Here is a 16,372-nt window from a genome sequence, read left to right as displayed (position 1 = left end):
TGCCCCTCCCCAGCTCGCATGCGTGCGCGCTCTCAAAATAAATAAACTTTTTAAAAAAAAGAGAGAGAAAAGTGACTATTTTACAACCCAACATATACTCACCCACTCAAAAACACATCTTGAATTAACAAACAATATGGATTCTTTGTTGACCAAAATATCACATTTCTTAAAAACTTTAAAGAATGTAACACTTTAACCTGTAAATAACTCATGCAGCAGATTTTAAATATTTAAAAATACCCATTTACCTGGCCTACTGGTTGACTGATCACTGCCACACATATCAAATTCTTGTGCTTCAAGCTGTCTGTATTTGTCAATATACTCCATTTCTGAGCTCTTTCGGCTAAGTGGCCTAAAAAGAATATTAAACGTTAATATGCTATTTCCAAAAAGCCAAGAAATCCCACGTGCTAGAAGAATTCTTGAATAGCTACTTCTACTTAAGTCAGAGAAGAAAACACGCTAATGGTCATTCAACAAATGCAAATAAAGGGCCCCTGGGTGGCTCAGTCGGTTAAGCGTCTGACTTCAGCTCAGGTCATGATCTCACAGTTCATGAGTTTGAGCCCCGCATCCGGTTCTGTGCTGACAGCTTAGAGCCTGCTATGGATTCTGTGTCTCCCTCTCTCTCTGCCCTTCTCTCTCTCTCTCTCCCCCAAAAATAAACATTAAAAAAAATTTTTTTTTCAAATGCAAATACGCTCAACTCCCCATCTTCTGGCCACCCAAGTGCAAATTAAAGCAGGGAGAAACTGGACACCTGGGTGGCTCAGTCGGTTGAGCATCTGACTCTTGATGTCGGCTCAGGTCATGATCTCATGGTTCATGAGTTCAAGCCCCACGTCGGGCTCCATGTTGACAGTGGAGCCTGCTTGGAATTCTCTCAGCCCTTCCCCTGCTCGTACTCTCTCTCCAAAAAATTTTTTTAATTAAAAAAATAAAGGAGGGGCGCCTGGGTGGCGCAGTCGGTTAGGCGTCCGACTTCAGCCAGGTCACGATCTCGCGGTCCGTGAGTTCGAGCCCCGCGTCGGGCTCTGGGCTGATGGCTCGGAGCCTGGAGCCTGTTTCCGATTCTGTGTCTCCCTCTCTCTCTGCCCCTCCCCCGTTCATGCTCTGTCTCTCTCTGTCCCAAAAATAAATGAACGTTGAAAAAATAAATAAATAAATAAATAAATAAAGGAGTGAGAGACCAGTATTTCCCCCTTCATATTAGCAGAAGACTGAATATCCTTAGATCACTGCAGGGAGTGGTAAATGAGTTAAGACTTTTGTTATTCTGAAAGGCAACCAGCCAGTATCTGAACCAAAATTTTCCCCTCAGTGTCTTCCGTAGAGCAGTATTTCAACATGCAGACAAGGAAGCACGTGCACGGACATGGGAGCATTCATTTAGTCAGCAAATATCTACCGAACACCCAGCACATCGGAGGAACTTAGACACTAGAGGTGCAGCAGTAAACAAAACAAGGTCCTTGCCCTCATGAAAGTGTCGTCTAGTGAAGGAGACATAACAGATACACACACTCACCAGTGATATGGAGGTACAAGTTTAAAGCTAAGGGTATGGAGAACTCCAGGGAGAGAAGGTACCTTCGGACGATGTTTGTAATGCTTAAAACCTGAGAACAAATGTCGGAGGGAGGGCCAAGCCACGGCACGCTCCCACTCAGTGTGCATCTTTTTAAGGATGGCCAGGGCCATCTTCACGCTAATAGGCAAACGTGTCCAAGACGTTAATAAAAAAAAAAAAAAAAAAGGCAACTGCTGTGTGATATGCAAAATATGCTACCAATTATGTTTGCATTATCCGCATCTAATTTAATCGCCCTGCCGTCAGAGAGAAGACTGCACAATACCAATTCTTGAAATTTGAGGTTTACTTTAATAAAACGCTATTTGCCTCAAAGCCTACTCTTGCCTGCTATTAATAGTTACATCAACATTCTTTTGGTTACTGTTTACCTGATATTTACTCATTAATCCACTGAGCAAATTAATATTCAAGGCTGCCTCCGTGCCAGGCGCTGTTTTAAGCACTTGGGATAAAGCGGCTGGCAGACAGTCCTCATGGAGTTTACAGTCTAGTTGGGAGAAGAAAAATAAAGTAAAACATAGAACATGTCCTTCAGAGATGAGCCCACAGAGAAAAATACCTGTGCAGCCAGGAGAGGAGATGGGGCGAGGGCGGCTGCAATATTAATAGGATGATAAGGCGACAATAAAGCAAAGATCAGCGGAAAGAAAGAGAAGGGCCATGCAGCCCTGGAGGGGAAAGATCTCCTGAACAAGGACACAGGAAAGGCCAGCCTTGAGGCAAGTGTGCCACAAGAAGCGGGAGGCGGAGGCAGCCCAGGAGAAGGGTGGGGGGCCCAGAGGTACGGGGAACAGGAGTTGGTTACCGGGAAGGGCTGCCGGCAGGGACGAATTACAGAGATTTGGGCTTTTGCTCTGCGGGAGATGGGTTTTGAGCCAGGACAGACAAACAGCAACATCAAACTCCTATTTTAACAGGACGGCTCAGACCGGGTGAAGCGGGGTGCGGTTGACAGGGGTGGGTACTCAGAAGCGGGGAGACCACCGAACACAGGAGCACAGTAATCAAGGCCAGAGACGACGGGGCTCGGACCAGAGTGGCAACCGTGAGGGGGGAGCCACTCGAACGTGCTGGCATGGGGACGCCTGGCTGGCCCAGTTGGTGGAGCGTGTGGCTCTTGATCTTGGGGTTGTGAGTTCGAGCCCCGTGCAGGGTTTAGAGATTACTTATAAATAATATCTTTAAAGAATATGCATGCCGGCATACTAGACCTGGGTATGAAAACACAGGAGTCGAGAACGTTTCCCCAGTTCCGGCTCCTGGGAAGACCAAACGAGCACGCCACACTCTGTGCCTCAAAATGAAGCCAGAAAGCCAGGACAGAGCACGTGAGCTGTTACCAGAGCCCCTGAAAGCACAGTACTGGGCAGATGGGAGAAAACGACCAGAATTCAGAGCAGCGGCAAGCAAACCAGAGGTGCATCTGCAATCATTTAACTCTGCCGTCCCCAAGTGCAGACACAGCACGGGCACAGACAGGGCGCCCCAGAAGCAGTTCTCGTGCCCCAGGGAGGAGAGGGGACCCCACATGTTCAAAGTGAAGGCAGTCCCCAGATTTTGTGTTTCCAGGGGTCAGCAAGAGCCTCAAACTCTAAGGAGGGGAGACATCCTCTCCCAGAGGGTAGGGGGGACCCTCACTGCCTTCTTTCCTCCAGGGTCCTCCCATCGCTTGGCCCTGAATGTGAACGCCGGCAGCTGAACCGGCAGGAAGCGCATGGTGAAGCAGGGCAATAAAGCCGCAGGCTTTGGGCCGGGAGCTGCCTCAGGGACAGGAGAGCACCTGGGGAAGCGAGACCCCCAAGGCCGTCCAGAAGCCACTGGGCCGTCCAAGCAGGCGCTGACCCCAAAGAGCCCACCACGGACTGATGACTGAGGGCTGAGCTCCAGGATGGCCAACAGGTGGCACCCTGTAGGACAGACCGGGTGGCGCCGCGAGGGCTCTGAAAACCGGAAAGACCCCGAAACCTCACACGAGGCTGGCGGGAATTTGCCACCCGACACGGCTGCTCGGCTGCAATCCCCGGAAGAGTTAAACGAGCCCCCGGGTCCCGTAATACAGCATTCAAGATGCCCAGGACACACACAACCACCCAGCACGCGAAGACCCGGGAAAATCTCCAGGCTGGAGCGATGGCCACGTAGTTGGACACTGGCTATCCAACTTGGGTGTCCGACCCGACACCTCACACCAACCTTAAATCACTTCCAAACCCATTCAACCACCCAGACACCTGCTTTTTTACACCTGTAAAGCTAATGTTCTCCTGCACTTGATAATCTGGAATAGAGAAGCCTTCATAAACAAGAGCACAAAAAAAGAACAGTCAAAAAGGAAAATATCGATAAACTAACGTAAACTGTAAAACCTAAAGCTTATGAACAAGGGGCGCCTGGGTGGCTCAGCCGGTTGAGCGGCCGACTTCGGCTCAGGTCATGATCTCACGGTTCGTGAATTCGAGCCTTGTGTTGGGTTGTGCTGACAGCTCGGAGCCTGGAGCCTGCTTCAGATTCTGTGTCTCCCTCTCTCTCTGTTCTCCCCTACTCACACTCTGTCTCTCTCAAAAAATAAACATTAAAAAAATTTTTTTTTAAATGTCGGGCGCCCCGCAGCCTCAGTCAATTAAGCAGCCGACTTTGACTCAGGGCATGATCTCGTGGTTCATGAGTTTCAGCCCTGCGTTGGGCTCTGTGCTGACAGCTCGGAGCCTAGAGCCTGCTTCGGATTCTGGGTCTCCCTCTCTCTTTGCCCCTCCCCTGCTTGTGCTCTGTCTCTCAAAAATAAACATTAAAAAAAAATACACGCATTAGTGTGTTTTAATTAAAATGATTTTATCAACTGCATCTCTAACAGCCGAAAGACAGAAGCAGCAGCGATCCAGGATTTTAAACCGAGTAGCAAAGGAATTAAAAGCAGAGGGCCAGGCCACCAGGCTCCTCCCGGTGAGGAACCCTCCCTGCGCCGCGATCAAATGCTGCCGAGCACTAACGAGGCCCCGACTGTAAACACGAACACTTGTCCCTGGCTCCTCAGCTTGCCCTCAGGTTTCCAAAATTTTGTTTTTCCAGACTTATTTTCTTATGCACTTCTCTACACACCTTAGAAGTTTATATGCTCACCCTGTAAATGCTACAGTGCAATCTCACAGTGAGTATGAGAGATGGTACGATCTTTAGCTAACAAGACGCAGCCTGGAAAATTGTGACAGTGACCAAAAGAAACTGGCCAGTATCACCGTTTAAGCTTTCTGTCTTCCACACAAGATGCCTGGAGGCTGCAGTTCCTCAGAAACAACTCATCTGTTCAACGTACTAAAATGTTTAATAAAATCCAAGTTAGGGGCGCCTGGATGGCTCAGTCGGTTAAGCGGCCGACTTTAGCTCAGGTCATGATCTCGCAGGCAGTGAGTTCGAGCCCCGCGTCGGGCTCTGTGCTGACAGCTCAGAGCCCGGAGCCTGCTTCGCATTCTGTGTCTCCCTCTCTCTCCGCCCCTCCCCTGCTCGTGCTCTGTGTCTCTCTCTCATAACTAAACGTTAAAAAAAAATTTGTTTTAATCCAAGTTAATCTGGTTATAGCTTAATAAACAGAAAGGATTAACATGAAGGTACTTTCTCCACAAATCCTGATCCACGGATATTTCTGGTGTCCATCTACAAGGTAGCAGGGGCACGACTGTACCGATACTTGAGTTCTACTCCAATCAAACAATCTCAGGAGACAGGACAGAAAACATACCGGTGACAATAATATAAGCAGCACAGCCTGAGCACCAGAAACGCAGGCTCACACGCGGAAGACGGAAGGGAGGCGCGTGGAATGGAAGCTGAGCCGTAAGAGAAACTGTGAGGGCTACACCTGGGCAGCACAGGCGCCAGAGAAGTCTGCGGCGGGGGGTGTCTTTGAGAAGCTCTTTGCGCAGCAGGCTCACCGATCTTCAAATCTCCCAAGGATGCCCCGCGCCCCCCCCCCCCCCCGGCCCGGCAAGGCCTTCCCCGACCTCCACCACAAACTACAAAGTGGATAAACGGAAAAGAGAGAGAATGAACATCTCAGAAGACAGAGTCTGTGTGAGCAACTCTGAGGGCAGAGGGAACACGATGACACGTGTCGGGAAGACACGCTCCGGGGCAGCGCCGGCAGGAAGGGGAAGGAAGCCACAGAAGGCCCCGAAAAGAAACGTGGCTCATGTTCCACAGCCGCTATACTTCCGACGTTGCCGTCACCATCGCAGAGGCAAAAACTGTTTAAATTAAAGCAACAGCAAGGAGGTTATTCGAAGGGAGAAGTGTCAGGATTCATCGTGACTTCGGCAGAAAATCTGCGAGGACGTTTCTGTCCCGCCGAACTCGACTGCTTCCGTTCTCAGAGCGCCGCACACGATGTGATGTGAAAACCTGCCCGGTGAAGATGATGGATGCCGACAGCGGGCCACTTCTCGCGTGTAAGGAACAGGGCTGCAGGCTGACCGCACACGTCACTCTTCATCACGCGTGACAAGCGGGTCTGATGGGAACCATGCCCATTCTTCACAGTTCATTTGAAGGAAAAGGGAACAGAAGAAACAAGTGGTATGAAAGGAAAAGCCGCTACGTAGTCACCGAACACAGAAGCAGAGAGTAAAAGACCTGTCTGCCCTTCAGCCAGAGACCCGCGGCCCCTGAAGGAAAGACCATCCGGCATCGCACCGCACCGCATCGGCCCTCGCCCCAACGGTAAGTGTGTTTCACCCTCGGCTCCAAAAGAAAACACTACCATCGTCTTCTGTAGAATGAATTACAAGGTTTCGTTTTCAATTTCTCATGCTCTTAGATCTCTCTTTTCCCCTACCCTTAATCTATTATTACGGTTTTTCAAGAGAGTATAAACTATATTGTCAAGTCACCTACTTCAGCATTTACGTCCTCCGGCCTCACAACTGGCTCCAGCATACAAATTTCACTACCAGTTAGAGAGAGAAACGACATGAATACAGAAAATAATCCTGACTAAACAGTCCACCTAGGACTGATACCAGCATTCTTCGCCTCTTTTGCTCCATCGTAACGAATTTCCTCAGGATGGATATTTTGCAAATCGTCAACACTGATCTGTTTTTTCTGCTCTCATTAGAGGGGACAGTGACCTGGCTTCTAGATGGCCTGAAAGTTAAGCAGAAGAATTAAAGCAGCGTGGTTATTTTTAGCTCTCTACAGGCATAAAAATACAGCCCTGAGCTGTGACCCACAGCAGAACATCACAGCACGCACCGTCCCCCCCGAAGCTGGGAGCGCGGCCCTGGTGCCTCCCGGTGCCGCTCCTCGCTGCATCACCGGAGCCGACTCGGAGTGCATTTAGGACCAGAGCCTGTGGCTGCCGGCATCTTCTTCAAACAGACGGAGCTACGTTCAAAAGGCAGACCGTTATATAATTTGTGAAGATTAAACAGTAAGTTATTTTTGTCACTTCTTCTAGCTCACTTACAAGGTGAATTAATGAGCATTCTCTCTAAAGGAAGACATCACAACCTCATTCCTAACACAGAAATTGATTTATTTCAAATACAGTTTCAGTGGGTAAATAAGGAGGTTCATTCCTTCCAACAGGGGACGCATCCGGAAGAACAATATACGCCCAAGAAAAACATAGCTTCGTCACTAATTCAAGCAAACTCTTTGGCAACATCACCACATCGGATCCATCAACTTACCAGGTACGCTTTAAACCTTTTCTGCGCAAAACCTAAGTCCAAAGTGTGTGTGTAGGTAGAGCTTTCCTATACGTTAATGTTTTAAAGCCTCCTAAGAACTTTTAATAGCAAGTGCCAGTGTTATTTTCAGAAAATGTTCAGTCTGGAGATTATCTCTGACTTTGTATATTTCACTTCTGCTTGGCTACATAATGTGCTTTCAAAGCTTGGTTTTTGGTACTGACCTAGTTAGAAATTAAAAGACTTTAATCCACATTCTAATCTCGTTTTGACCTGCATATCTAACCAGTGAAAAATTCACGCAGTTTCTGGCAAATTTACTGAAAAGAAACAGATGTGCTGATCAGAACCGCAACATTTTATACAAATAAACAAGTGAGAATATTCCCGTAGGCTGAGCATGCCACTTTTTGGCTGGATGAAATGGCCAAAATACGATGCCTACAAACCCGCACACTGTCCTGGCTCAGATGTAGTGACAAAGACACTGCTTCGGGAATTAAAGTGGCATCTGAAGGAGCGAGAGAGACTAATACAAGAGATTGAAAATGAACAAAAAGTAAAAAAAACAGGAGTGGATTACAACTGGCTGAGAAACCACCAGAACCCCCACATGACCATCCCGGCTACTGAACAAAGACAACTTGAAGTCCTTTGCTCACAAGTTCAACCTTGTCAGACCGGAACTATTCTCAGCAGGTAAAAATACTATGTTCTCTTTTGTGATTATCTGCTGCTGTCAAGTCTAAGTTCTTCATATATCTAGACTGGAAATCGTATTCTATCGGGTACATACTTTAATCACGTGCATCAAAAACCCAAAACCAAAATCCCCAAGGATAGGCTGGACAAAAATATCTTACTGGAAATATTTTTAAGTCACAGAGAATGTCTTTACTAGAAGCGTAATCTTAAAGGGATGAGCAGATTATTCAAAAGGTAACTACTACGCAATTACATTATTTCAGCTGTATTTCAGAGATAAATGAATATGCACAGAAGGGAGTTTCTGAATTGAATATTCATTACTGCTTTCCCTCTAGATTTCGAGAAGTTTTAGCAGAAAATGATGTACTGCCATGGGAAATAGTCTACATCTTCAAGCAAGTTCTGAAAGACTTCCTAAACAGTGCTGACAAAGGCAACCAGCAGGAAGGCCTGGAAGAGTCAAGGAACACAGACTGTCCTGTTCCTTCTGTGATGCCAGGCTCAAGCGCCAAGAGTTCAGACAAAGACGAAATACCCACTATTTCCAGTTACGTGGACAAAACCACAAAGAACAGGTTCCCAGCATTCTCACACAGAATATGGAACCTACCATATTATTACCCATCAAGTTAAGTTACTTATAACCAGAGGAGTTTCTATGACCACCTTCAGAAGCAGAACTCTTAATATTAAAAGAAAAAGTGATGTGATTTCATGTTTTGTTGCAAAGTCAGATGTTACGTAGTGTTTAACTCTGCATCCTAGGTTTTAAGTAGTGTTCCTTTTTTAACCACTCTACAAATGCAATGTTTTATTAAACAGTCTACTTTTAACTAAAATGGTTCCAAATATTTTGAAAAAAATGTTTGAAGTATTTTCTTATACCTCAAACATCTCTCACAGGAACATAGGCATTTTATTTAGTATGAAACTGGACAAATTCTGTGTGGAAATTAGACATTAACCTTGACTTTTATTCTGAAAGGAAGCTGTATAGAATAAAATAAATGACTGATGTGAATCTTACTTTTACAATAAAACACGGAGCGGCCTCCAGTCATAATCAGCGGGGAAGGGAGGATGGGCAGTCACAGAGAAGATAATGTGTAGTTTAAAGACTAAGTGATGCTTTACTCCAACACTCAGGTTTGTTACTAATTACAATATTTTTTAATCGCAACTAACGTTAAGGAAAGGCGTGAAAGAGAAACAGGGACATCTGGGTGGCTCAGTCGGTTGAGCGTCCGACCTCGGCTCAGGCCACGATCTTGCAGTCTGTGAGTTCGAGCCCCACATCGGGCTCGCTGCTGTCAGTGCAGAGCCCACTTTGAATCCTCTGTCTCCCTCTCTCTGCTCCTGCCCTGCTTGTGTGCACATGCTCGCTCGCTCTCTCTCTCAAAAATAAATAAAACATTTTATAAATAAATAAATACGATAGATAGATGGATAGATAGATAAATAAATAAATAAGGAAATAGAGCACTATATTATATCAATAAAGAGAAACAGACTGGGTTCATTTAAGATGGCAAATATTCAGGGTGCCTGCTGGCTCAGTCAGTTAAGCAGCTGACTCTTGATTTCGGCTCAGGTCATGATCTCTTGGTTTGTGAGTTCAAGCCTCACATCTCGCTCTACACGGACAGTGCAGAACCTGCTTGGGATTCTCTCTTCCTCTCTTTCTGCCCCTCCCCACTCACGCTTGCTCACTCTCTCTGCCTCCCTCCCTCCCTCTCAAAATAAATAAAATAAAATACCTAATATTTAATATGCAAAATTCAACATTTCATAATTTCATTCAAGGAGAAAACTCATCATTGGGGTTTTTTTATTAAGTGCTAGAATCTTTATCACTTTTTTTTTAATGTTCATTTATTTTTGAGAGACAGAGACAGAGCATGAGTGGGGAGGAGCAGAGAGAGGGAGAGACAGAATCTGAAGCAAGCTCCAGGCTCTGAGCTGTCAGCACAGAGCGTGACGCGGGGCTCGAACCCATGAACCATGAGATCATGACCTGAGCTGAAGTTGGACGCTTAACCGACTGAGCCACCTAGGCTCCCCTAGAATTTTTTTTTTTTTTAATTTTTTTTCAACGTTTATTTACTTTTTTTGGGACAGAGAGAGACAGAGCATGAACGGGGGAGGGGCAGAGAGAGAGGGAGACACAGAATCGGAAACAGGCTCCAGGCTCTGAGCCATCAGCCCAGAGCCCGACGCGGGGCTCGAACTCACGGACCGCGAGATCGTGACCTGGCTGAAGTCGGACGCTTAACCGACTGCGCCACCCAGGCGCCCCTCCCCTAGAATTTTTATCACTCTTAAAAGTAAGTCCAAGGAACCCAATGTTTACAACTTTACACTTGGGATTTTATCGTTTTCTTCCATCTAAAAGGAAAACATATTCAGGACCAGAACTGAATACACACCCCAAACAAACCCTTCTGACCTGTTTTCTCCTGTACTCTCAGACAACATCCACACCATCCTGAGCAGGCTTCAACTTGGTCTTTAATCCTAACCATGCAGTGAATGGTGTCAACCCGACCAGGTTTTAATAAGACAAGGTAAAGGGAAACACAGCTCTAAGTGGATGTGAAATAGACCCCTCTCGTTCCTGTTCCCTTGTGGTTCTGTGTTCACAAGCTAACTAGCAAGGGCTCTTCCAGCACTGAGAAATTTGAATGGAAACTATTTGTGGGAGAGCTGACTGTCCCCAGAAGTGCATAACTGCTTATTATCCAGTGAACACAGAAAACAGCACACAAAAGTTTTCATATTATCACCTTAATGGTGGGAACAAAATGTCTGTTTTAAACAGCTTGGAGTGGTCTATTATGCAGCCCCAGAAGTGGCAACCTCACCATGTAGATGAGGAAATATACACCACAAAGAGACCCAGAACACTCCATTCTTCCCCGCCCCCCCCCCCCCCCCCGCCGGGCACCTTAATCAGCCACCACACAAAAGAAATGACCAAGCACATCCCTTTGGACCTGGCCACTCTCCCTGTCCAGACAGGAAGAAGAGGACGGTCTTCAGTCCCCGCTGTCAGAAGCTTCCTACGACTGAAAAAGCTACAGACACTTCGGTGACCCACTAGTCCAAGAGGAAAATGAACCCATGCTGCTCTAAGTTGCCCACGATGCAGTCAATTCCACAGCCAGACTTTAAAGAGAAATGGAGGGGCGCCTGGGTCACTCAGTTGGTTAAGCGTCCAACTTCAGCACAGGTCATGATCTCATCGTTCATGGGTTCGGGCCCCAAGGTGGGCTCTGTGCTGCCAGCTCAGAGCCTGGAGCCTGCTTCAGATTCTGTGTCTCCTTCTCCCTCGGCCCCTTCCCCGCTCACATTCTGTCTCTCTCTCTCTCTCAAAAATTAACATTAAAAAAAAAATCTTAAGGGGCACCTGGGTGGCTCACTCGGTTAAGCCTCTGACGCTTGGTTTCGGCTCAGATCATGATCTCACGGTTCAGGGGTTCAAGCCCCACATCGGGCTCTGCGCTCATGGTGCAGAGCCTACTTGGGATTCTCTTTCTCTTTCTCCCTCTCTCTCTGCTACTCCACTTGTACTGTCTCTGTCTCTCTCAAAATTAAATAAACTTAAAAAAAACTTTTAAATAGAAGTAAATAAACAGGAATGGAAAAAATACACTGCATTTTGGTAGACAGAATCTCTCTCTTTGTTTTGGCAATAGCGTAACAACCATGGTTCCTGTGAGAGCACTGGTGTATGTAATTTAAAACTACAGTTGTTTAGAGGCTCCTGGGTAGCTCAGTCAGTTAAACATCACACTCTTGGTTACAGCTCAGGTGGAGCTCCACCTCAGGATCTGTGCTGACAGGGCGGAGCCTGCTTGGGATTCTCTCTCTCCCTCTCTCTCTCTCAAAATAAACTTCAAGCCCCGCGTTGGGCTCTGGGCTGATGGCTCAGAGCCTGGAGCCTGTTTCCGATTCTGTGTCTCCCTCTCTCTCTGCCCCTCCCCCGCTCATGCTCTGTCTCTCTCTGTCCCAAAAATAAATAAACGTTGAAAAAAAAAATTAAAAAAAAAAAAAAGGGGGGGGGGGCGCCTGGGTGGCGCAGTCGGTTAAGCGTCCGACTTCAGCCAGGTCACGATCTCGCGGTCCGGGAGTTCGAGCCCCGCGTCGGGCTCTGGGCTGATGGCTCGGAGCCTGGAGCCTGTTTCCGATTCTGTGTCTCCCTCTCTCTCTGCCCCTCCCCCGTTCATGCTCTGTCTCTCTCTGTCCCAAAAATAAATAAACGTTGAAAAAAAAAAATAAAAAAAAAAAAAATAAACTTCAAAAAAAAAAAAAAACTACAGTTGTTGCTCGAAAATGTACAAATCAAATAGAAATTTTAACACAAATAACTTCCTAAATATTAACAGATCTCATTCCATACGTTGGCCTGTTTCTAAAACCGGCAAGAAAATGAGGGTCAAAAACGTTAGGGGGTGCAAATGGGGGAAAGAACTACCAGGAAGGCTTTAGGCATGTTTTATAAAGAGAAAGTATTGGCTCAGTGGCTAAAAGCTTTGGCTAGAAAATACTAAGGTGCGGGGGAGGGGGGGCCGGTGTGGCTCAGTCGGTTGGGTGTCCAACTTCAGCTCAGGTCATGATATGGTTTGTGAGTTCGAGCCCCACATCGGGCTCTGTGCTGACAGCTTGGTGCCTGGAGCCTGCTTCAGATTCTCTGTGTCCTTCTCTCTCTGCCCCTCCCCCACTTGTGTGTGCACTCTCTCCTTCTCTCTCTCTCTCTCTCAAAAATAAATAAATGTAAAAAACATAGTGAGGTGCAATATACATTAATCCACATAAAACTACTCTGTGTATGGGGCGCCTGGGTGGCGCAGTCGGTTAAGCGTCCGACTTCAGCCAGGTCACGATCTCGCGGTCCGGGAGTTCGAGCCCCGCGTCAGGCTCTGGGCTGATGGCTCAGAGCCTGGAGCCTGTTTCCGATTCTGTGTCTCCCTCTCTCTCTGCCCCTCCCCCGTTCATGCTCTGTCTCTCTCTGTCCCAAAAATAAATAAACGTTGAAAAAAAAAAAATGTTAAAAAAAGTACTCTGTGTATCTGACACATCATAAGCTGTCAAAAGTTAGCAGATTTTTTTAAATGTTTGTTTTTGAGAGAAAGAGCACACTCACATGGGAGGGGCAGACAGCGGGAGGGACAGAGGATCTGAACTGGGCTCTGTGCTAACAGCGCAGAGCCCAATGTAGGGCTCAAATTCATGGGCCATGAGATCATGACCTGAGCCAAAGTCAGATTCTTAACCGACTGAGCCACCCAGGCGTCCCTCAGAACTGAGCATTATTTAACCAGCCCGATCCATTTAGTAGCGTTTAAGTCATTCTTTCACACGCCAGGTGCTGTGTGCAAAGCACTGTATACATATTCTCATTTAATCCTTTCCTTGAAAGTAGTATCACTTCCACTCGACACATGAACAAACAGCCTCAGACAAGTTCAATGGCTGTCCAGCGTCAGTGAACGACAGGGCAGGGACTGGCATCTGTCGGGTCCCTGCACTGTGTCCAGCCCCAACTTAACCTCTGAGCTCCAAATGCATACAGTCAGTTGTTTACCTGACACCTCCTCTTGGATGCCCACAGGTAACCAAGGTCACAGAGATTTGTTTTCTAAAAGGATAAATACAAATCGAGAAAAGGAACAAAGGAATCAAAGCAACACATGTACACACAAAAAAGCACAGCTCTTTAGACACTTCAGCTCAGTAAACAACAATGCCACCAAGCCATCCAATTCTTAGAGAATCCCAGAGCCAGAAATCTCAGAATCATTCTCAATGGTGGAGGGACCAAAAACACATCACAAAGAAGACTTGGGGCACATGGTAAGTGCTTTAGAGGAGAAAACAATGTTGAGGGAGACTACAGAGATGGAGACAGGAGGTGTGGGAGGATTTGTGCACCTGTGGAGGCCACAGGAGGCCCGTACAAGGAGCAGACATCGGGACAGAGCTCGGAATGATGAAGGCGGTCCCAGGAAGAAACGAAGCAGAGGGAGAGGGAAAAGGGCAGGCACTCCGGGCAGAAGAGCAGAGACAGAAGCCCCAAGGTGGAAGTGAGTTTGGGGTCTTCAAGACACAGAAAAAATAAATGCCAATGTGGCCAGAGGGCAGCAGCAGATTAGGCAGATGTCAGCTGGAGGAAAGCTCGGTTAGTCATAACAGAGTCTACATTTTATTCTAATGACAATCTAGCCACAGATAGTTGCACACGTACTCAAAAAACCTTAGATGTGAGTGTTGACTCAAGAATTTGCTCATTTACCAAACATTAACCGATCATCCACTTCGTGCCAGGCATTCTTCTAGGTGCTAGAATATTCGGGGGGCAAGGATGGGAAGCGAGGAGAATAAAAATAGAAGGCTTTTGCAATAATGCAGGAAAGAGAGGATGGTTCATCTAGGCCAGGTTGGTAAAAGCACAAACGGGGAAGTGCACTCTTATTCTGGAAACATCTGCCAGGATATTCTAATTTTCATCGGATTATACAGACACACACACACACACACACACACACACACACACACACACACATACACACACACACCCCTTAGGGAAATCAGCTGTGGTCAGAGGCGTATGACAGATTTCACAATTCAGTCAAAGCAGGAGCAGATAAGGAAGCCATACTCATTTCTAGCATATCATAAGACCTCAAGAATTGGGACCTACCAAGGCAGTCCATTCATGCAGATACCTGGGCCCCTACTATGTGCCAGGCACTACACCCGGAGGCGGAGATTCAGTGATAAAACGTTCCCCCAAAAAGTTCTCATGTGGAGAAAACAACAGAAAGCAATTCCACACAAGTACTAAGAGATGTGGACGCAGGGCACCAGGCAAGTGGTTATGCACAAAGGGGAGGTGGCCACCCGCCTGGTTTTCCCGAGCCTTCCAGGCGTTCCTTCTCACTCTTCTTTATTCCATCTCGTCAACTTCTCAACATTCAAGGGGTCCACTCACCCACTAGGATCCACCACCCATAGTCTGGGTGAGCTCATTGGTCCCCAAGCCTTAAACTGAACCCCCAAACATCTAGTTCCAGCCAGGCTTCCTTCCTCAATTCCAGACTGCCTGCGTTTACTGTTATCTAACAGTCATGTCAAGTTAACATGTCCAAATCAAAAGTCTCCCCATACACCAGCTCCTCCCGTGGTCCTGCCTTTCTCCGTCGATGGCAACACATTCCAGCTGCTCGGCCAAGAACCTTGGTGTCCCCGTTATTGCTTCCCCACTCATGTTCTGTATCTGATCCAGCTACAAAGTCCTCACTTGTGTCTTAGGAATACATCCAAACTGCATACTGCTTACCACCTCCAATGCCACAGTCCTGGTCTAACCCACCATCCTCTCTTCTTAGATGATGTATTAGCGGGCATTCTCCAGAGAAACTAAACCAACAGATATGTATAGAGAAAGAGAGATTTACTTTCAGGAATTAGCTCATGAGATTGTAGAGACACAAGTCCAAAATGTGCAGGCTAGGCCAGCAGACTGGAAACCTGAGAAGGAGTTGCAGCCCGAGTCTGAAGGGACTTGGCAGAATTCCTTCTTGTTTTAGGAGGTAAATCTTCGTTCTAGCCAGGTCTTCAACTGATTTGATGAGGCCCACCCACAATTTGGAAGGTAATCTGCCTTACTCAAAATCTATCAATTTAAATGTTCGTTTCATCCAAAAAGCACCTCCACAGAAACATCCAGAATCATGTTGGGCCAGGGGCACCTGGGTGACTCAGCTGGTTAAGCGTCCAACTTTGGCTGAGGTCACGATCTCGAGGTTCATGGGTCTGAGCCCTGCATTGGGCTCTGTGCTGACAGCTCAGAGCCTGGAGCCTGCTTCGGATTCTGTGTCTCCCTCTCTGTCTGCCCCTCCCCCCTCACACACTGTCTCTCTCTCTCAAAGATAAATACACATTTTTTAAAAAAAGCTTTTTTTAAATCATGTTGGGCCAAATATCAGCACAACTGTCCACCTAAGCTGACATCTAAAGTGAAGTCACAGATGATATTAATGGACTCTTCCCTGATCCCCTGTTACTGCCCTGGGCCCACTGCAGTCCATTCCACACAGCAGTGATCACGTTAAAGCCAGAAGTCACATCACCCCACAGCTCTGGTCAAAACCCCAGAGTGCCTTCCAAGGCCCCCCAGTAGCCTCAGATGAAGCAGCAGAGTCCTTTGTGGTTTCAGAGATAATCGTGGACCCAGCTCCGTGCCCCCAGAGCTCCCCTATTCTCTTCTCTCTCTCTCTCTCTCTCTCTCTCTCTCTCTCTCTCAGCCACTCCCCTCCGGGGCATTGAATTACATAGAGAACACTGTAATTCATGGGAAAGTGGCCTAACAAACTAAATC

General features: G+C 47.0%; 2 protein-coding genes across 9 annotated transcripts in view; one reads left to right on the top strand and one right to left on the bottom strand.

Moving 5' to 3' along the window:
* TDRD9 (tudor domain containing 9) overlaps positions 1-16,372 on the bottom strand; it is a 121,481-nt gene that overhangs the window by 100,810 nt on the left and 4,299 nt on the right. For all 5 annotated transcript variants that reach the window (XR_006704226.1, XM_045448402.1, XM_045448404.1 and 2 more), the window contains exon 2: positions 252-358. Coding sequence is in view for 4 of the 5 variants with exons in the window: in XM_045448402.1 (XP_045304358.1) it covers positions 252-358 (107 nt within the window). In the remaining variant the exon portion in view is untranslated. The remainder of the gene's footprint in view (positions 1-251; positions 359-16,372) is intronic.
* RD3L (RD3 like) lies at positions 5,231-9,013 on the top strand. 4 transcript variants are annotated; one of them, XM_045448409.1, is made up of 5 exons: positions 5,231-6,039; positions 6,131-7,022; positions 7,181-7,287; positions 7,678-7,983; positions 8,328-9,013. In XM_045448409.1, exons 4-5 carry the CDS (start codon positions 7,685-7,687, stop codon positions 8,623-8,625), a joined length of 597 nt encoding a protein of 198 aa, XP_045304365.1. In that variant the 5' UTR covers positions 5,231-6,039; positions 6,131-7,022; positions 7,181-7,287; positions 7,678-7,684; the 3' UTR covers positions 8,626-9,013. The 4 variants fall into 4 exon arrangements, with proteins under 4 accessions (XP_045304365.1, XP_045304367.1, XP_045304366.1 ...); XM_045448411.1 differs by having other exon boundaries at positions 5,231-6,310; positions 6,781-7,022; XM_045448410.1 differs by having other exon boundaries at positions 5,231-6,310; positions 6,454-7,022.

This window comes from Leopardus geoffroyi, chromosome B3 (assembly GCF_018350155.1).
Source record: "Leopardus geoffroyi isolate Oge1 chromosome B3, O.geoffroyi_Oge1_pat1.0, whole genome shotgun sequence".
Lineage (NCBI taxonomy): Eukaryota > Metazoa > Chordata > Mammalia > Carnivora > Felidae > Leopardus > Leopardus geoffroyi.
Note: the sequence above shows the minus strand (reverse complement) of the source record. Positions and strands in the feature narration are given on the sequence as shown.